Source organism: Cryptomeria japonica, unplaced genomic scaffold (assembly GCF_030272615.1).
Source record: "Cryptomeria japonica unplaced genomic scaffold, Sugi_1.0 HiC_scaffold_1643, whole genome shotgun sequence".
Classification (NCBI taxonomy): domain Eukaryota; kingdom Viridiplantae; phylum Streptophyta; class Pinopsida; order Cupressales; family Cupressaceae; genus Cryptomeria; species Cryptomeria japonica.
This window is the reverse complement of record NW_026729975.1, coordinates 165-15,913: the sequence shown is the minus strand read 5'-3', so window position 1 is coordinate 15,913 and position 15,749 is coordinate 165. Positions and strand designations below refer to the sequence as shown.

At 35.1% G+C, this 15,749-nt stretch overlaps 2 protein-coding genes across 2 annotated transcripts; both read left to right on the top strand.

The window, feature by feature from the left end:
* Nucleotides 1-315: 315 nt before the first annotated feature.
* On the top strand, nucleotides 316-1,615 carry LOC131064065 (1-aminocyclopropane-1-carboxylate oxidase-like). The gene is made up of 3 exons (XM_059216321.1): nucleotides 316-471; nucleotides 564-799; nucleotides 952-1,615. The coding sequence occupies exons 1-3, from the start codon at nucleotides 370-372 to the stop codon at nucleotides 1,562-1,564; spliced, it is 951 nt and encodes a 316-aa protein (XP_059072304.1). The 5' UTR covers nucleotides 316-369; the 3' UTR covers nucleotides 1,565-1,615.
* Nucleotides 1,616-13,225: 11,610 nt separating this feature from the next.
* On the top strand, nucleotides 13,226-14,525 carry LOC131057163 (1-aminocyclopropane-1-carboxylate oxidase-like). Its single transcript, XM_057991349.2, has 3 exons — nucleotides 13,226-13,381; nucleotides 13,474-13,709; nucleotides 13,862-14,525. Exons 1-3 carry the CDS (start codon nucleotides 13,280-13,282, stop codon nucleotides 14,472-14,474), a joined length of 951 nt encoding a protein of 316 aa, XP_057847332.1. The 5' UTR covers nucleotides 13,226-13,279; the 3' UTR covers nucleotides 14,475-14,525.
* Nucleotides 14,526-15,749: the final 1,224 nt, after the last annotated feature.

Here is a 15,749-nt window from a genome sequence, read left to right as displayed (position 1 = left end):
GATCGTCAAAAATCCAAGAATAAACAGTTTCTTTGGAAAAGCTAAATACTCTCCTAATCTCTGTTTCGCTCGCAGTTGTTAAGATACACGTTTTAATTCATTTCACGTTTATATGCAAGACTTATCCGCAGACCAGGCCGATAACGATAAGTCGTCTATCATATTCATTGAATCTGCGGCATCGCAGACCACGTAAGTCGTCTATCGTGTTCATGTTAATTGCTTGGCTCAGTCACATTCCTTCCTGATGTGCATCTATATAAAGAGCTGCGCGCACCACAGCATTGCATAAAAGGAGTGACCAGTAACCAGCAGCCCGTTTCTTCTACTCCTTTTCAAGAGAATTTGTAGTGCAAATTTATAAGGAAAATGGGCGTTCCAGTGATTGACATGAAAAACATAGACGGAGGAGACAGAGAGGTGATCATGGCTGAAATAGCCAAGGCCTGCGAGAGTACTGGTTTCTTTCAGGTGAAAAACACAACTGATCATATTTTCTCATGTGCAAAACTTACTAATTATAGAGAAAACAGAGTTGAAGTGATTTCGTTTTGTGTTTGCAGCTTTTGAACCATGGCATAGAGCATGAACTCATGGACCGTGTAAAGAAAGTTTGCTCGGAGCATTACAAGCTTAACAGAGAGCAGAGCTTCAATGCCTCTTTGCCTGTAAGGTTGTTGAGCAACGCTCTTGACAGCGATAACGCTGATAAGATCGAGAACGTTGATTGGGAAGATGTTATTCAAATACATGAGATGCAGGAGACCAATTCATGGCCTTCCCAACCCAGTGATTTCAAGTACAACTACTCTACTATTTTGTGCACAATTCAAACGTTTCTATAAATATAGAATAGAAAAAATTAATATGAGCATGATCTATATACAAGTGTTTCTGGTTTCTGGATATCGAAAAACTAAATACTAAGACATTATATTGCATTTTTCTCAGGGAAACTATCCAGGAGTTTCGAAACAAGATATTTTCATTGACAGAAAAGCTGTTGGAAGTAATAAGTTTGAATCTGGGGCTAGAGAAAGAGTACCTGAAAGAGGCATTTGCGGGAGGAGAGAAGCCCTTCTTCGGCACCAAAGTGAGCCATTATCCTCCTTGCCCTAGACCGGACCTCATCAAGGGCATCCGTGCACACACAGATGCAGGTGGCCTCATTCTCTTATACCAAGACGATCAAGTGTCCGGTTTGCAGGTCCTCAATGATGGCACTTGGGTTGACGTGCAACCCATTCCATACGCAATAGTTGTTGACATTGGGGACCAGTTGGAAGCCATCACTAACGGCAAATACACCAGCGCATGGCATCGCATTCTACCCACTAAGAATGGCAACCGTTTCTCAGTGGCATCGTTTTATAATCCCTCATATAATGCCAAGGTTTATCCCGCATCTCAACTTACTGCTCAGACCGGTGATGAATTATCGGTTTATCCAGAGTATCCAGAGTATCTGTTTGGAGACTACATGCAGGTTTACAGCCACCAGAAATATGAAGCCAAAGAGCCACGATTCGAAGCTATGAGGATTGTGAATGTAGAATGCCAATAGAATAGAGCTCTATTTACCTCCTCCTCTCCTGTTTCTATTTCTGTGGCTACTGTCTTCCATCCATTTTGATATTCCTCGTAATGTATTCCATCCATTTAAGGAATATTTTCATCCATATATATAAATTTTTATCTATATATATCAAAGTGTTAATTTATATAATTATAAAAGTGTTTCTTATAAAAAGATTCGTATATTGAGTTGTAGTTTGAACTCTTATATTTATCGATGTTTTTCTCTCACATAGAATTCTCATAGCTAAGAGTATGTTTAAACATATGTTAGAACATTAAAATAGAAAGCATTCGTAATAATAATAGAATAGTTAACTCGTATAACCGAACATAAAAGTAATATTATAGGTTTCCAATCATGATGCTTTGTTTATATATCAAAAATTGAAATACGACTCGCAAATGCAGCCTCTCAGTATATTTCAAAGTTGAATATGACTGAAGAATGCAACCTCCCGTTATGTTTTCAATGCAGATATAACTAGCACATATATTCTAAACAAGACATCATTGCCATTAAACGTAACATAACAAAATATGCAAAGATAATTTCACACTAGACATAAGAAATTGAAATGAAACTATTAATTTCTCTACATTCTCAAAGGCTCAAGACCACCTATTTTTCATGGCTACTTCAATACCTTCTATCATACTCGAGCACTACACTTTTAAGGGAAATATATCTCTTTCTTCCACAATTGCCCACCTACCCTTTATTTTGGGTTTATAAGTGCTTTGGAAACAAAACACAATTAATTCTCTAGTGAACAACACAAGAAACTATTCCATTACAAGCATTCTAGGATAGGAATTTTATAATCAACTACTAACTCTTCTTGTAACTTCAACAAGCATACAGTTGTCGTGAAATTTGGTCAAACGGCTGACATTGTTTGGTTGTAGGCGAGCATTATTTACACCAATTTATGAAGCACATGATGAACGATGTCTGTACATGTCGACTCTCAAATAAAAATGTCTCCTCTTCTACTATTCAGTTGTTTGTACAATCACTACACTAACATGCAAGAACATCTACTATTAAGTAAAGATTCTAAATAAGCATGAACATATTTAGTGAGTCAAGTCTATCTTAATCATCAAAATCCATCATCCACGTATAGAGTAATACAAAAACTTAAGGGATATATTCTCTTGATACCTACGGATATAATTATGCCTTAATTTCCAACTTGGATAGTTTCTATTCCTTGTGAATTCCACAACAAAAACTACTTGGTGTACGACTTGATTCTTTATCCCATCTAGTGATCCAACAATATCTTATATAATATAAAATTATTCTAAACATGCCCACGAGAGATAATAATAGATTGGAAGTTTGATCCATCGAATCCATCAGACAATCCTTGAGTTTCTAATCACAATCACGCATGCCTATTTTCGGTAGCATCTCCCTTACCAATACCGCCATCAACCGATTTTCCTATATAAATATTCATATCTGTGTATCATTCCACAAAGAAAAGGCACAATAATTGAAGGATTCATTACCTTGGTTGGTTCAGTGTACTTCATACATGTCGGCACCCTATTTAGTCATGTCTCAATTTTGGCCTATTCTATGTAGGAGTGTATATTTTTCCCTTGCCGTCTCATTATTGATAACCCTTTCGATAGATTTACTATTTTGCATTCTGTCATGTCCTTCATAATGCACCTCAACCTTTCTCTTCTCGAGTTGGGGGCCCCCTTCTGCTCCGCTTTGTTTTCGTTCGTTTTTCTTTTCTTTCTTTGTTTGTGTTGTTGTCTTTTTTGTCTTGTGTTTTGGAGTCCCGAAACTCCGAGGTCCTAAACTTCTCCTTCGGATCTTCGGACTCCCGGGCTTCCTCCGTGTTCTTGACTATTCTTTCCCTTTGTTTTCTTCGGAATTCCAGGATCTTGGAGTTCCGGGTTTGGAAGAGTTCTTCCATTTCTCGAAACCCCGGAGTACGAGGTTCTCGGGTTTCGCTGTTCGTTTGTTTAGTGTTTGCATTTTTTCGGACATCTGGGTTTTCAAGGTTATGGTGGCCTCTAGCTTCCCCACACCCCGAGATCTTGAAATCCTGGGTTTTCGTCCTTCTTCATTGCTTAGGGATTTCATGATTTCGGGATCCCAGGAACATCGGGAACTTAGTTTCCCAAGTTCCTGGTTGCTCGAAATCTAAAGTCATGTGTTTTGTTTGTTCATTCTGCGTCTTTGGTTACCGTGCATGTGCTTTCGTCATGGTGTCACCGCGTGTTGTCTCTTCAAAAGTGTATCTCAAAAAACTGATCAAATGCCTTTGAGTATGTCAAAATAATTATGTGTTTCTTTATTCATTTGGAGAAATTTAATTTTAATTTGGAAAAATCCAATAGCTCTCATTTCGATGTGACCGTGACAACCCAAATATCACCAAAGACCGTATTTTCTCTCCCTCCCACTCCTCCCACCCACCCCTGCAGTGGCATCTACCTATTCCTAATGTCATCTTTTTGTTAATATCATTGACTATCTTTTGAATAATGGTTGTGAGATTCCTGTTGCTTGACCATTACCATGTGCATTCAATCGAATGAATGTATATATGCGATGCTACATATATTAAAATAACTTAATGATACAAATTATCTAATGAATTTGAAGCTTCTAAATATTACCAATGTCAAAATAACGGTAACAATTGCATGTGATAATCTTGACAATGACCTTGCAAATGTAGAAAGAACCAAAAATCATTGGGAAGAAGTAGTGCAATGTCCATCGGCTTCAAGAGTCAAAAGTTTACAAAGGTATTCAAATGACATTCAAGAAGAAAGACAAACAAAAATACCTAAAAGAGGACAAAACTTAATCAGGTATGGTATAGTACATGACACAACCCATTTTACTGATTGAATAGCTTCAAGTATTATCTAATATAAGGAGAGAAAATTTTAGTTCAACGTCAAGATGTCAATAGGTAAGTGATTCCAAAAAATATTAACCGACCTTAAATAGGACCAAGCAAGGATAGTGAAATGTCCCATGGTCATCTCTCAGTTATTTTCTCTTATCCTATAACGACACAAGGTCACTAACTACAAAATCTCTTTTTTCTTATCTCTTCTATTAAAGATTTGTTTAAATTTTCCCTACTATTTTCAACTTGCCTACTATTATTTCCCTTTTCCCTTCCATTTTTTAAAGAATAAGATCCCTTTTGCCTAATTATTCTTTAAATCACTCATCTTTGAGAACGTTTTCTATTTGCATTCCAAAAACTTTCAATGGTGTACGTAGCTTACTACCGATCTCATATACAATTTCGATTTGAAATAGTATCGCAACTCTTTTTGGTGTGATTGTGTCTATGCAAAGAACATCAAGGAGCTTATTTTTCCATTTTTCACTATCGTTGACTATCTTGTGAACAATGGTTGTGAGATTCCTGTTGCTTGACCATGACCTTGTGGTTGTAATCGTATGTATGTAAATATGTGATGATGGATATAATAAAATACCTTAATGCTACATACAATGTCTAATGAATGTGAACTGTTTAAATATTACCACGGTGAAAATGATGATAACAAATGGATGTAATAAACTCGACAATGACTTTTTACATGTAGAAAGAACCAAAAATAATTCAAAAGAACTATTGTAAATTCCATTTTGTTGTAGAGTCAAAACTTTACAATGCTATTTAGAAAAAATGACTTGGGATAAAACTCGAGAATCAAGACAAACACAAATATATAAAAGCGCATAATGCTCAATCGCCTATGCTATACTACATGACACGACCTATTTTACTATTAGAATACCTTCAAGTATTATCTATTATAAGGGGAGGGAGTTTGAGTAACACCAAGATATGTCAATTAATAGATGATTATAGAAAAATGTTTATGGATTTCGATTTGGACCATGCAAAGATAATCAAACATCCTATGACTACCTCTAGGTTCTCTTCTCTTATCTCGTAATAACACAAAGTCCCTAACTACAAACTCTCTATTCTAATCTCTTCCATTAAACATTTATTTAAAATGTTCTTAATATTTTTAATCCTGTCTACCGCTATTTTCTTTATCTCTTCTTTCCTAGTCAAAGATGTGATCCCTTTTCCCTAATGATTATTCAAATTACTAATCTTTGATGACAGTTGCTATTCGTATTCCAACAAATTTCAATGGTATATGAAGCTTACTACTGATCTCATAAGCAATTTTAATTTGAAAAACTGTGATCTCTTTCTATTGTGATTGTGTCTACCCCAAGAACATCGAATATCCTTTTTTTTTTTCCTATTTTTTGTTATTATCATTTACTATCTTGAGCATAATGGTTGTGAGATTTTTGTTTCTTGATCATTACCCTGTGGGTGTAAACCAATGAATTTAAATATGCAAGGCTACATATAATAATACAAAACATAGATATGTTTGAAGCAGAATTGTTTTTATAAGTATCAATTAATATTGTCTAAGTAACCCTGAAAATTATCAGTATCATTTCATCAATGAAATTGTAAAACACTTTAGATGTAGAGTATTTTATATTCAACCACTTTAACACTCATACTTAAGTAATTAGCATCAATCAAAATATGAGTGTGGATAGTATTTGATTGTGGTTTAATTGTAACTATTGTATTTTGGTTCCATTGTTAGAATGCCTCGTCAATTACAAGAAACCTCAAGGGATAGAAAATGGCACTGGGTATATTAATAGTTTTTTGACATATTTTGCATCATGAATTTATTCTAATAAATTCTATTGTTGTTCTCTATTCGCACAATCCAACGAGATTTCATCAATCGCTTGCTTGTACCCTACAATCCACTAGATAACACTTTTTTGCTGATTTTAGCCTATAGTTCTTCTCTCTTTAGCATAGATGTTGAAGACATTCTTTGTGGGTAAGGAAATTTACAATGGCAAAGCCAACACATATAACACCAAATCACACTGTCGTTGTAGAAATAAAAAGATATCAATCTATCTAGGATTCTTTAGCATGTTAATACATTTATGCACGTTAGTCTTTTGAAACCATATATTTCACGTATAACCACCAATGGGAACGTAACTTCCAAAGTAACCTACTAACCAATTTTTAATTAATTATTGAAAAATCATACTAAAAAATAATTTGTAATATAATAATACAAAATTATCCCCTATTAGATTTATCCCAGTAAGTTTCGTGCATTGTAAGAGTTTAACACAACCCTTATCGATACTTTGATGAATCACCTTCACGAATAATCCTCACTGACACAGGAAACACGAGACTAACTCCATGAACGGATCTCCTAATTATAGAACCCACAAACCTCTACACAACATGAAACAGCGTAGCTTTTCCCAAACCTACTTGTATAATTAGAGAGAAACATTCCTCTGGCATTCTAGACCTATCAAATCCCTCTACAATGTTGCATATGACATAACAATTCTCCTTTGAGACTCCACATATCCCTCGAGTGTTTTGAATCCTTCCTCTATGGTTTAAATGAAGATCAACCAAATGCTGCTCTTTTGTACTAAATAGCAGCAATCAAATGTTGATACATCAAGTGCACTCATATGAAAGCCCAATCCCCATCTTTTCTTAAGGGGCAAAAATGGAGAAGAATGCTTCTCCTGCCATGAATCACCCCTGAGAAAGAAGCTAGCTCGATATAACATATTTCCTCCTATATCCATTTCCTCCGACCTCCTATGTGATCCTATTACACTATCCATTTGACATCTCACTAAAATCTCAGACAATACAACCATCTGAATTTGAAATCTTTGTCAAGTGTAACATAGATGACTTGAAAATTTGATTAATGTTGTAACGACACAAAACTAAATTATGATGGCATCCCTTTCTTCTTTTAAACAATCATCCTCGGGTTGGTGGCAGAATTCCCTTCGTCATCAACTCGCTACTTTTCGTAATGATGTTTGTGTCAATTATTCTGATGTTGTTTCTAAGGATACACAACTAATTATTCCTAGCTAGTAATCTTCTCCTATCTTGGTTGTTGTGGGTGTGTATTTGGGGTCGCTTTCTTCTTTGTCTACTACTTCCCAGTTGCCCTTGGGAAATGCTACATCTAATTTGCCTTCTATTCCGATTATATCTGCTCCTCTTCATTCCAATATAGAATTACTCTCTTATATGCCTTTTGAGGGACTCTCTCCCTCCTCTTTCCCTTTTGGTTTTAAATTTTGACGGTGACCCATCTTGGACAATTGTACATAGCAGGAAAAAGGGTTCCCTTATTCAACAAAATATATACCCTTATTTAACCACAAGAAAAGATTTAATTATAAAATTTACCTCCAAAATAATCTTTTCAAATACTCCCCTTTAATAAATTCTTAAAATCCTTCAATGTGTGTGTGTGTTCCTTACACATCTATATTGGTGTATCTTTTATAATGCATAAAAATCACAGTTCAAACCATACACATTTGTCGTCTTATAAATATGTGCCATAACTCCAACTACATGCCCTAGGTAAGTTAATTCTCAATGACAATTAAATATTCAAACAATTCATTTTTCAATAAAAAAAGACATTCTGCTCGTACCTTAATCAGTTTATGTATTTGGTATAAACTTCTGCACTTCACTGGTGTTTAAAATAGAGAGATTAAAGACTAGTGCATTAACTTATTCCATGCCTAAATTTCCTTGTTATACATCAATAATTTCAGGTCTAAAATATCGATCTTTGGCTTCCATATAGGACCAACACATTATTTATAGTGTCTCCTGTCATTACTTCTCTGAGAAAGTGGATTACCTTATAATTTATATTCAAATCGCCTTGGACTTCTTATATCTCCGTCATCAATTAATTCACTATCTTTCTTGCAGATTTTATAATTAAATCAACAGTGGTCTTCCAAATCTATCATGCGGCCAACAACCACCAATTCTTCACCAGTCTAAACTAACCACATGCCGCACATTCCTCCTTCTCTATATCTATTTATTGTAATATCCATGCTATTTCTTCTTCTCCACACGCCTAGGGAAATAAATTCAAAATTTTCTTCTTTGATCGTGTACCACGCCTCTTCACAAATTTTGCACAAGAACCTAATTCACTTCAACATTACCTCTATAAACTTCCATTTCCATTGCAAATATTTATATACCATAATTTAGCTACAACTCACTCATAGGATCAAAACCATTGCATGCTCTAATACCAAGTTAATAATGTTGGAGACAACACAAATAATACCAGATCACAAATTGTTTTTAGAAATAAAAGATATTAATTTATTTTGAATTTTTAAGGATAACTAGTAATGCGTTGTTCCACATTAGGCTTTTTAAAGGCTTATATTTCTCATATAAGCACCTACCAGATCGTAACTTCGCAACTGACCCGCTAACTTACAATTATTTATTTATTCTAAAACCTTACTAAAAAATAACTATTCATTAAGTACTCTAGCAGAAGTAAGCAATATTTAAGAATCGTTTTCTTAAGTCCAACAGAGACTACAAGTGTGAAATTTTTAGTTTCACTTAAATCATCTTCTCTCTTATTTTTTACTATGAGTTTGCACAATCCTTTCCCTCCTACCAAGTTTGTAGGTTTAATATCAATGTTATAATCTTGTACTCTGACAATCAATTTACTCCTTTCATTGAACCTAATCTCCTATTTAGTAAGAATAATTTTCACTATTCCATCAAGAGCATACATAATTAAATATAATTTTAATATTTAAAATTGAGACTGATTAATCACTTTTACGGGAAAAAAGGTGTGTTTTCAACAAAATATACTATTTATAATGGCGTTTTGAAGAAGTTCTCTTGAATCTATTCCCCCATCATTTTTCTAAAGAATTATGATCGGCATGATGTGGTCAGATGCGTGGTGCTTTAAAACAATAAATTTGAATACCATGATGGACTAAAACAGGGGTATTGGCCATGTTACTTTTAAGGCCGTCAAATTCTTTTTTACATAGATAGATCTACTTGAATATGTCATATCCCTTTTAAAACCTGTTTATAATTTTTAGGTCATTCTTTAACTTCATAAAACTTCAAAGGGTGAATTAATTATAGTATCATCAAAAAGGTGACAAGATTATTATAGGGAGATTTTCGTTACAAGAGCATGATCAAAAAGAGCTAATAAGAAATTATAGTAGCTACCTACAAAAATCACTATGAAACCCTCCATTTCAAGCACCCAATAAATAGGAGAGTCTGTGTATAAAACCATAAAATTATAGATGGGAAACCATGAGATAAACCACCCAAAGTGTGATGCCCAAAATCCAAAGCCAAAATTCCAATATGATTTAAGAGGCTATAAATATCATATTCCTTCCACCTATAATAAGCTCATCATGATCTACTCCCCCACATGGGTGCTTCACTGTCTCCATTCAAAAATAATTGATTATGCGCTAGAAGCAATCATAAGTTGGTCAAGCGTAACTCACTCTTACAAGGCTATTGTGCATATTAGATGAATTTACATTTCTATTTTGGGAAGCCCATATTCTAGAGGTAGTAACTTCTGATACAAAAATTTGATTGAGCTATACTTTTTTAAATGATAGAGCTTTGAGGGATATGTGTCTCGTTCATAAGAGAGCTAAGGAAAACCCATCTAGAATTATTTTTAAGTCAAAATATTAAATCTATTGACCGAAATTGAGATTCTATGTTCTCTAACTCAATTTTGTTTTTTGTATTATTAGCATTAGGATGCAAGTTCAAGACACCTTTCCTAAAAAAATTACACATTTCAAACACCTTGTAAGATAAAAGGCACTACAATCACTATTGACTAATTTTTCTAGGAAAAAATATTCCTCTAGACTAATGTCACCTTCTAAAATTCTCTACGCTCGCTACACTTCACAGTGCATTTGTAACATTTTGAGAAGAGTCAACTTTCTCAACCATCACCCTCTCATGCTCGACTGCCTAATAAAATGGTATTGAACATCAATGTTCTCAATACTCACATGAAAAATTGAGATATTTGTTGGATGTATGCCATAGCCTCTTCAACATCGATCTATAACAGTTCCTTAACTCAGTCCTGCATATGTGCAAAGTTAAATTTTACATTATACTTCTAAACTTACATTACATTAAGTGAGCCAAAAATGAGATTTCAAAACATGTGAGATGGAAAGTTCTAGATTACCGAAGAAAAATTTCTTAAATAAAAACCTAAATGAAAAATGGAAATATCAATTTAAATAAAGAACTTGGTACCAGACGATGGATCTCCTTGCCCAAGATGTTATTTTGATGTATCAAAAACTTTAAAGGGCTTGCCTAGTTTTGATCCCACGTACAAAATAGGAGATAAGAGCAACTAAAGTAGCAAAGCAAGGGAGACCAAATCATACAAAAATTAAAATTAACTAACTCAAATGATTAAAATAATGAAATAGAAATGAGAAGGTAGAGAAGAGATAATACCTTCGTGAGGCTGAATAACCCCGAATAAAACCTACAATCAGGAAGAGATGAAATGTTGGGGCCCCTTAAGAGATCACAATGAATGGTTGAGCCCCTACTTTAGTTTCTCAACCTCCAAAGGAAGAGATAAAGATTAAAAAAGATGTGTCGTTTTATCCTCTGTGTTTCTAGGAGGTCGAATAATTCATAAAATCCCTGAATTCCACTCCCATGTCCACGGGGAGTCACAAACTAGTGTTTCTATGTGTGGTCGAAAAGTTAGTGAAATCCCAAGGTGTCGAGTACAACATAGGATTTAATGCTGATGGATAAAATTACATGAGAAGAATGAGAACTAATCTGTAAAAATAACAAGACCAAATTCACCTCAACTCTTTGGAGAAGCCAAGGCGACCAAGTAGGTTGTAGAGCGTTGCAACAACCTTCAAGAGAGTGTTATAAACGATAGCACATTCGCAAGAAGATTAAAATGCTCAAGACATGGAAATCAATATAGATTGAGTTCAATAATTTATTTTTCTTAGTTATGGTATGCATGTGGAGGCCATTTTGTAGTGGTCATACATGCACGAGTGCAATTTGGTGATTATTCCTTTTCCTATCGATCATAAGTAGTCTTTGAATCAATGTCCTAGGTTAGATAATGATTTTGAGGATATTGATTTTCATATATTTAATATTTACCTCTCTAACATTTTTGTAATGACATACATTGGAAAATGGACACCCATGGGATCTTGGTAGGAATTATTTAGTTATTATTATTTTTTTTTATTGGTAAATTATTTGGTTATTATTATTCTCTAGGATACTCTAGATATTGTTAAGAGCATACTTTTTTTTATAAAAACAAGTCAGGAATACATCAACGTTGGCATGTTTTCCTTTGTATAGCATATTACAACGATTTGAGTAAGCATACATCTAAACCACAAGTCGCTTTCGGCTAAGCAGCCACGTACAGTGGGATCCAGCCCATAAGGGATTGAACCTGTTGCGAAGGCGGCTCCGGGGATTTCAACCTTGGTGCATGGATTCTATATCACACACCATCGTCCTCACCAATTGAGCTACAACCCTTTGGCATTAAAACCATATTGAATAGGGTAGGTTACATAAATGTGAATGTCAATGCTGGGAGTTATAGCCATTGTTTGTCATAAGATAAATCGGCATTTTTCTTATGAATCGTTTGGGAGATATTTTTGTGAGAGTGGAGCATCTTGTCATAATGGTGGGTGGCTCAGTCGCTTCCACCTTGATGATGGTGTGATGGTATTAAAGAGTGGTGACTATTGGGGTTATCTGTTCAGATTATGGGAATCGTTTGTCATCTTTTAAATGATTTAGATTAACTTCCACCCCCTGAAGATAGCATAGAGATTTAAGGCCTTCCCTTTCAAATATATCTAAAAGAAAAGAAATCTAATCTTAGATAAAAGAAGAATTATTACTGTTTTGCTAAATTAATCGGCTGTCCAGAACATAAGGCTCCTGTGTTATCTTCTAAATAACTTAAATCGGCGTTAAAGAAAAAAGACATTGTCAATAAAGAGTTAAATATTCAAAACGTAGACTGCTTGGTCATTTTTCTAAATAATTTAAATTCACTTACCACTTCGTGAGCCAGATCCAGATGTTCGTGATTGAGACCTAGGAACGAAGGCAAAGGCACGGCCAGTACCATAGCCATCTCACTAGCCAGCATCTCCTGAGCCCACACAAGTTCCGGTTCCAGGGCCAGCAGCGACTTCGTTGCTTACCCAGTTTCTGTTGATCCGATTGGTTAATCAGTCCTATCACCCGCTGTAGTAATCAATTATTCAAAAACCTATTGTCATCTTCAAAACGAGTTAAATTGACTTTATAATTAAAAAATACAAGCAGATCGTCAAAAATCCAAGAATAAACAGTTTCTTTGGAAAAGCTAAATACTCTCCTAATCTCTGTTTCGCTCGCAGTTGTTAAGATACACGTTTTAATTCATTTCACGTTTATATGCAAGACTTATCCGCAGACCAGGCCGATAACGATAAGTCGTCTATCATATTCATTGAATCTGCGGCATCGCAGACCACGTAAGTCGTCTATCGTGTTCATGTTAATTGCTTGGCTCAGTCACATTCCTTCCTGATGTGCATCTATATAAAGAGCTGCGCGCACCACAGCATTGCATAAAAGGAGTGACCAGTAACCAGCAGCCCGTTTCTTCTACTCCTTTTCAAGAGAATTTGTAGTGCAAATTTATAAGGAAAATGGGCGTTCCAGTGATTGACATGAAAAACATAGACGGAGGAGACAGAGAGGTGATCATGGCTGAAATAGCCAAGGCCTGCGAGAGTACTGGTTTCTTTCAGGTGAAAAACACAACTGATCATATTTTCTCATGTGCAAAACTTACTAATTATAGAGAAAACAGAGTTGAAGTGATTTCGTTTTGTGTTTGCAGCTTTTGAACCATGGCATAGAGCATGAACTCATGGACCGTGTAAAGAAAGTTTGCTCGGAGCATTACAAGCTTAACAGAGAGCAGAGCTTCAATGCCTCTTTGCCTGTAAGGTTGTTGAGCAACGCTCTTGACAGCGATAACGCTGATAAGATCGAGAACGTTGATTGGGAAGATGTTATTCAAATACATGAGATGCAGGAGACCAATTCATGGCCTTCCCAACCCAGTGATTTCAAGTACAACTACTCTACTATTTTGTGCACAATTCAAACGTTTCTATAAATATAGAATAGAAAAAATTAATATGAGCATGATCTATATACAAGTGTTTCTGGTTTCTGGATATCGAAAAACTAAATACTAAGACATTATATTGCATTTTTCTCAGGGAAACTATCCAGGAGTTTCGAAACAAGATATTTTCATTGACAGAAAAGCTGTTGGAAGTAATAAGTTTGAATCTGGGGCTAGAGAAAGAGTACCTGAAAGAGGCATTTGCGGGAGGAGAGAAGCCCTTCTTCGGCACCAAAGTGAGCCATTATCCTCCTTGCCCTAGACCGGACCTCATCAAGGGCATCCGTGCACACACAGATGCAGGTGGCCTCATTCTCTTATACCAAGACGATCAAGTGTCCGGTTTGCAGGTCCTCAATGATGGCACTTGGGTTGACGTGCAACCCATTCCATACGCAATAGTTGTTGACATTGGGGACCAGTTGGAAGCCATCACTAACGGCAAATACACCAGCGCATGGCATCGCATTCTACCCACTAAGAATGGCAACCGTTTCTCAGTGGCATCGTTTTATAATCCCTCATATAATGCCAAGGTTTATCCCGCATCTCAACTTACTGCTCAGACCGGTGATGAATTATCGGTTTATCCAGAGTATCCAGAGTATCTGTTTGGAGACTACATGCAGGTTTACAGCCACCAGAAATATGAAGCCAAAGAGCCACGATTCGAAGCTATGAGGATTGTGAATGTAGAATGCCAATAGAATAGAGCTCTATTTACCTCCTCCTCTCCTGTTTCTATTTCTGTGGCTACTGTCTTCCATCCATTTTGATATTCCTCGTAATGTATTCCATCCATTTAAGGAATATTTTCATCCATATATATAAATTTTTATCTATATATATCAAAGTGTTAATTTATATAATTATAAAAGTGTTTCTTATAAAAAGATTCGTATATTGAGTTGTAGTTTGAACTCTTATATTTATCGATGTTTTTCTCTCACATAGAATTCTCATAGCTAAGAGTATGTTTAAACATATGTTAGAACATTAAAATAGAAAGCATTCGTAATAATAATAGAATAGTTAACTCGTATAACCGAACATAAAAGTAATATTATAGGTTTCCAATCATGATGCTTTGTTTATATATCAAAAATTGAAATACGACTCGCAAATGCAGCCTCTCAGTATATTTCAAAGTTGAATATGACTGAAGAATGCAACCTCCCGTTATGTTTTCAATGCAGATATAACTAGCACATATATTCTAAACAAGACATCATTGCCATTAAACGTAACATAACAAAATATGCAAAGATAATTTCACACTAGACATAAGAAATTGAAATGAAACTATTAATTTCTCTACATTCTCAAAGGCTCAAGACCACCTATTTTTCATGGCTACTTCAATACCTTCTATCATACTCGAGCACTACACTTTTAAGGGAAATATATCTCTTTCTTCCACAATTGCCCACCTACCCTTTATTTTGGGTTTATAAGTGCTTTGGAAACAAAACACAATTAATTCTCTAGTGAACAACACAAGAAACTATTCCATTACAAGCATTCTAGGATAGGAATTTTATAATCAACTACTAACTCTTCTTGTAACTTCAACAAGCATACAGTTGTCGTGAAATTTGGTCAAACGGCTGACATTGTTTGGTTGTAGGCGAGCATTATTTACACCAATTTATGAAGCACATGATGAACGATGTCTGTACATGTCGACTCTCAAATAAAAATGTCTCCTCTTCTACTATTCAGTTGTTTGTACAATCACTACACTAACATGCAAGAACATCTACTATTAAGTAAAGATTCTAAATAAGCATGAACATATTTAGTGAGTCAAGTCTATCTTAATCATCAAAATCCATCATCCACGTATAGAGTAATACAAAAACTTAAGGGATATATTCTCTTGATACCTACGGATATAATTATGCCTTAATTTCCAACTTGGATAGTTTCTATTCCTTGTGAATTCCACAACAAAAACTACTTGGTGTACGACTTGATTCTTT

Excerpts from the sequence above, each read along its gene's own strand:
- LOC131057163 (XM_057991349.2), top strand. The coding sequence starts at position 13,280 with ATGGGCGTTCCAGTGATTGACATGAAAAACATAGACGGAGGAGACAGA. Across the intron at positions 13,382-13,473 it reads AGAGTACTGGTTTCTTTCAG|CTTTTGAACCATGGCATAGA; the intron begins GTGAAAAACACA and ends TTGTGTTTGCAG. Across the intron at positions 13,710-13,861 it reads TCCCAACCCAGTGATTTCAA|GGAAACTATCCAGGAGTTTC; the intron begins GTACAACTACTC and ends CATTTTTCTCAG.
- LOC131064065 (XM_059216321.1), top strand. The coding sequence starts at position 370 with ATGGGCGTTCCAGTGATTGACATGAAAAACATAGACGGAGGAGACAGA. Across the intron at positions 472-563 it reads AGAGTACTGGTTTCTTTCAG|CTTTTGAACCATGGCATAGA; the intron begins GTGAAAAACACA and ends TTGTGTTTGCAG. Across the intron at positions 800-951 it reads TCCCAACCCAGTGATTTCAA|GGAAACTATCCAGGAGTTTC; the intron begins GTACAACTACTC and ends CATTTTTCTCAG.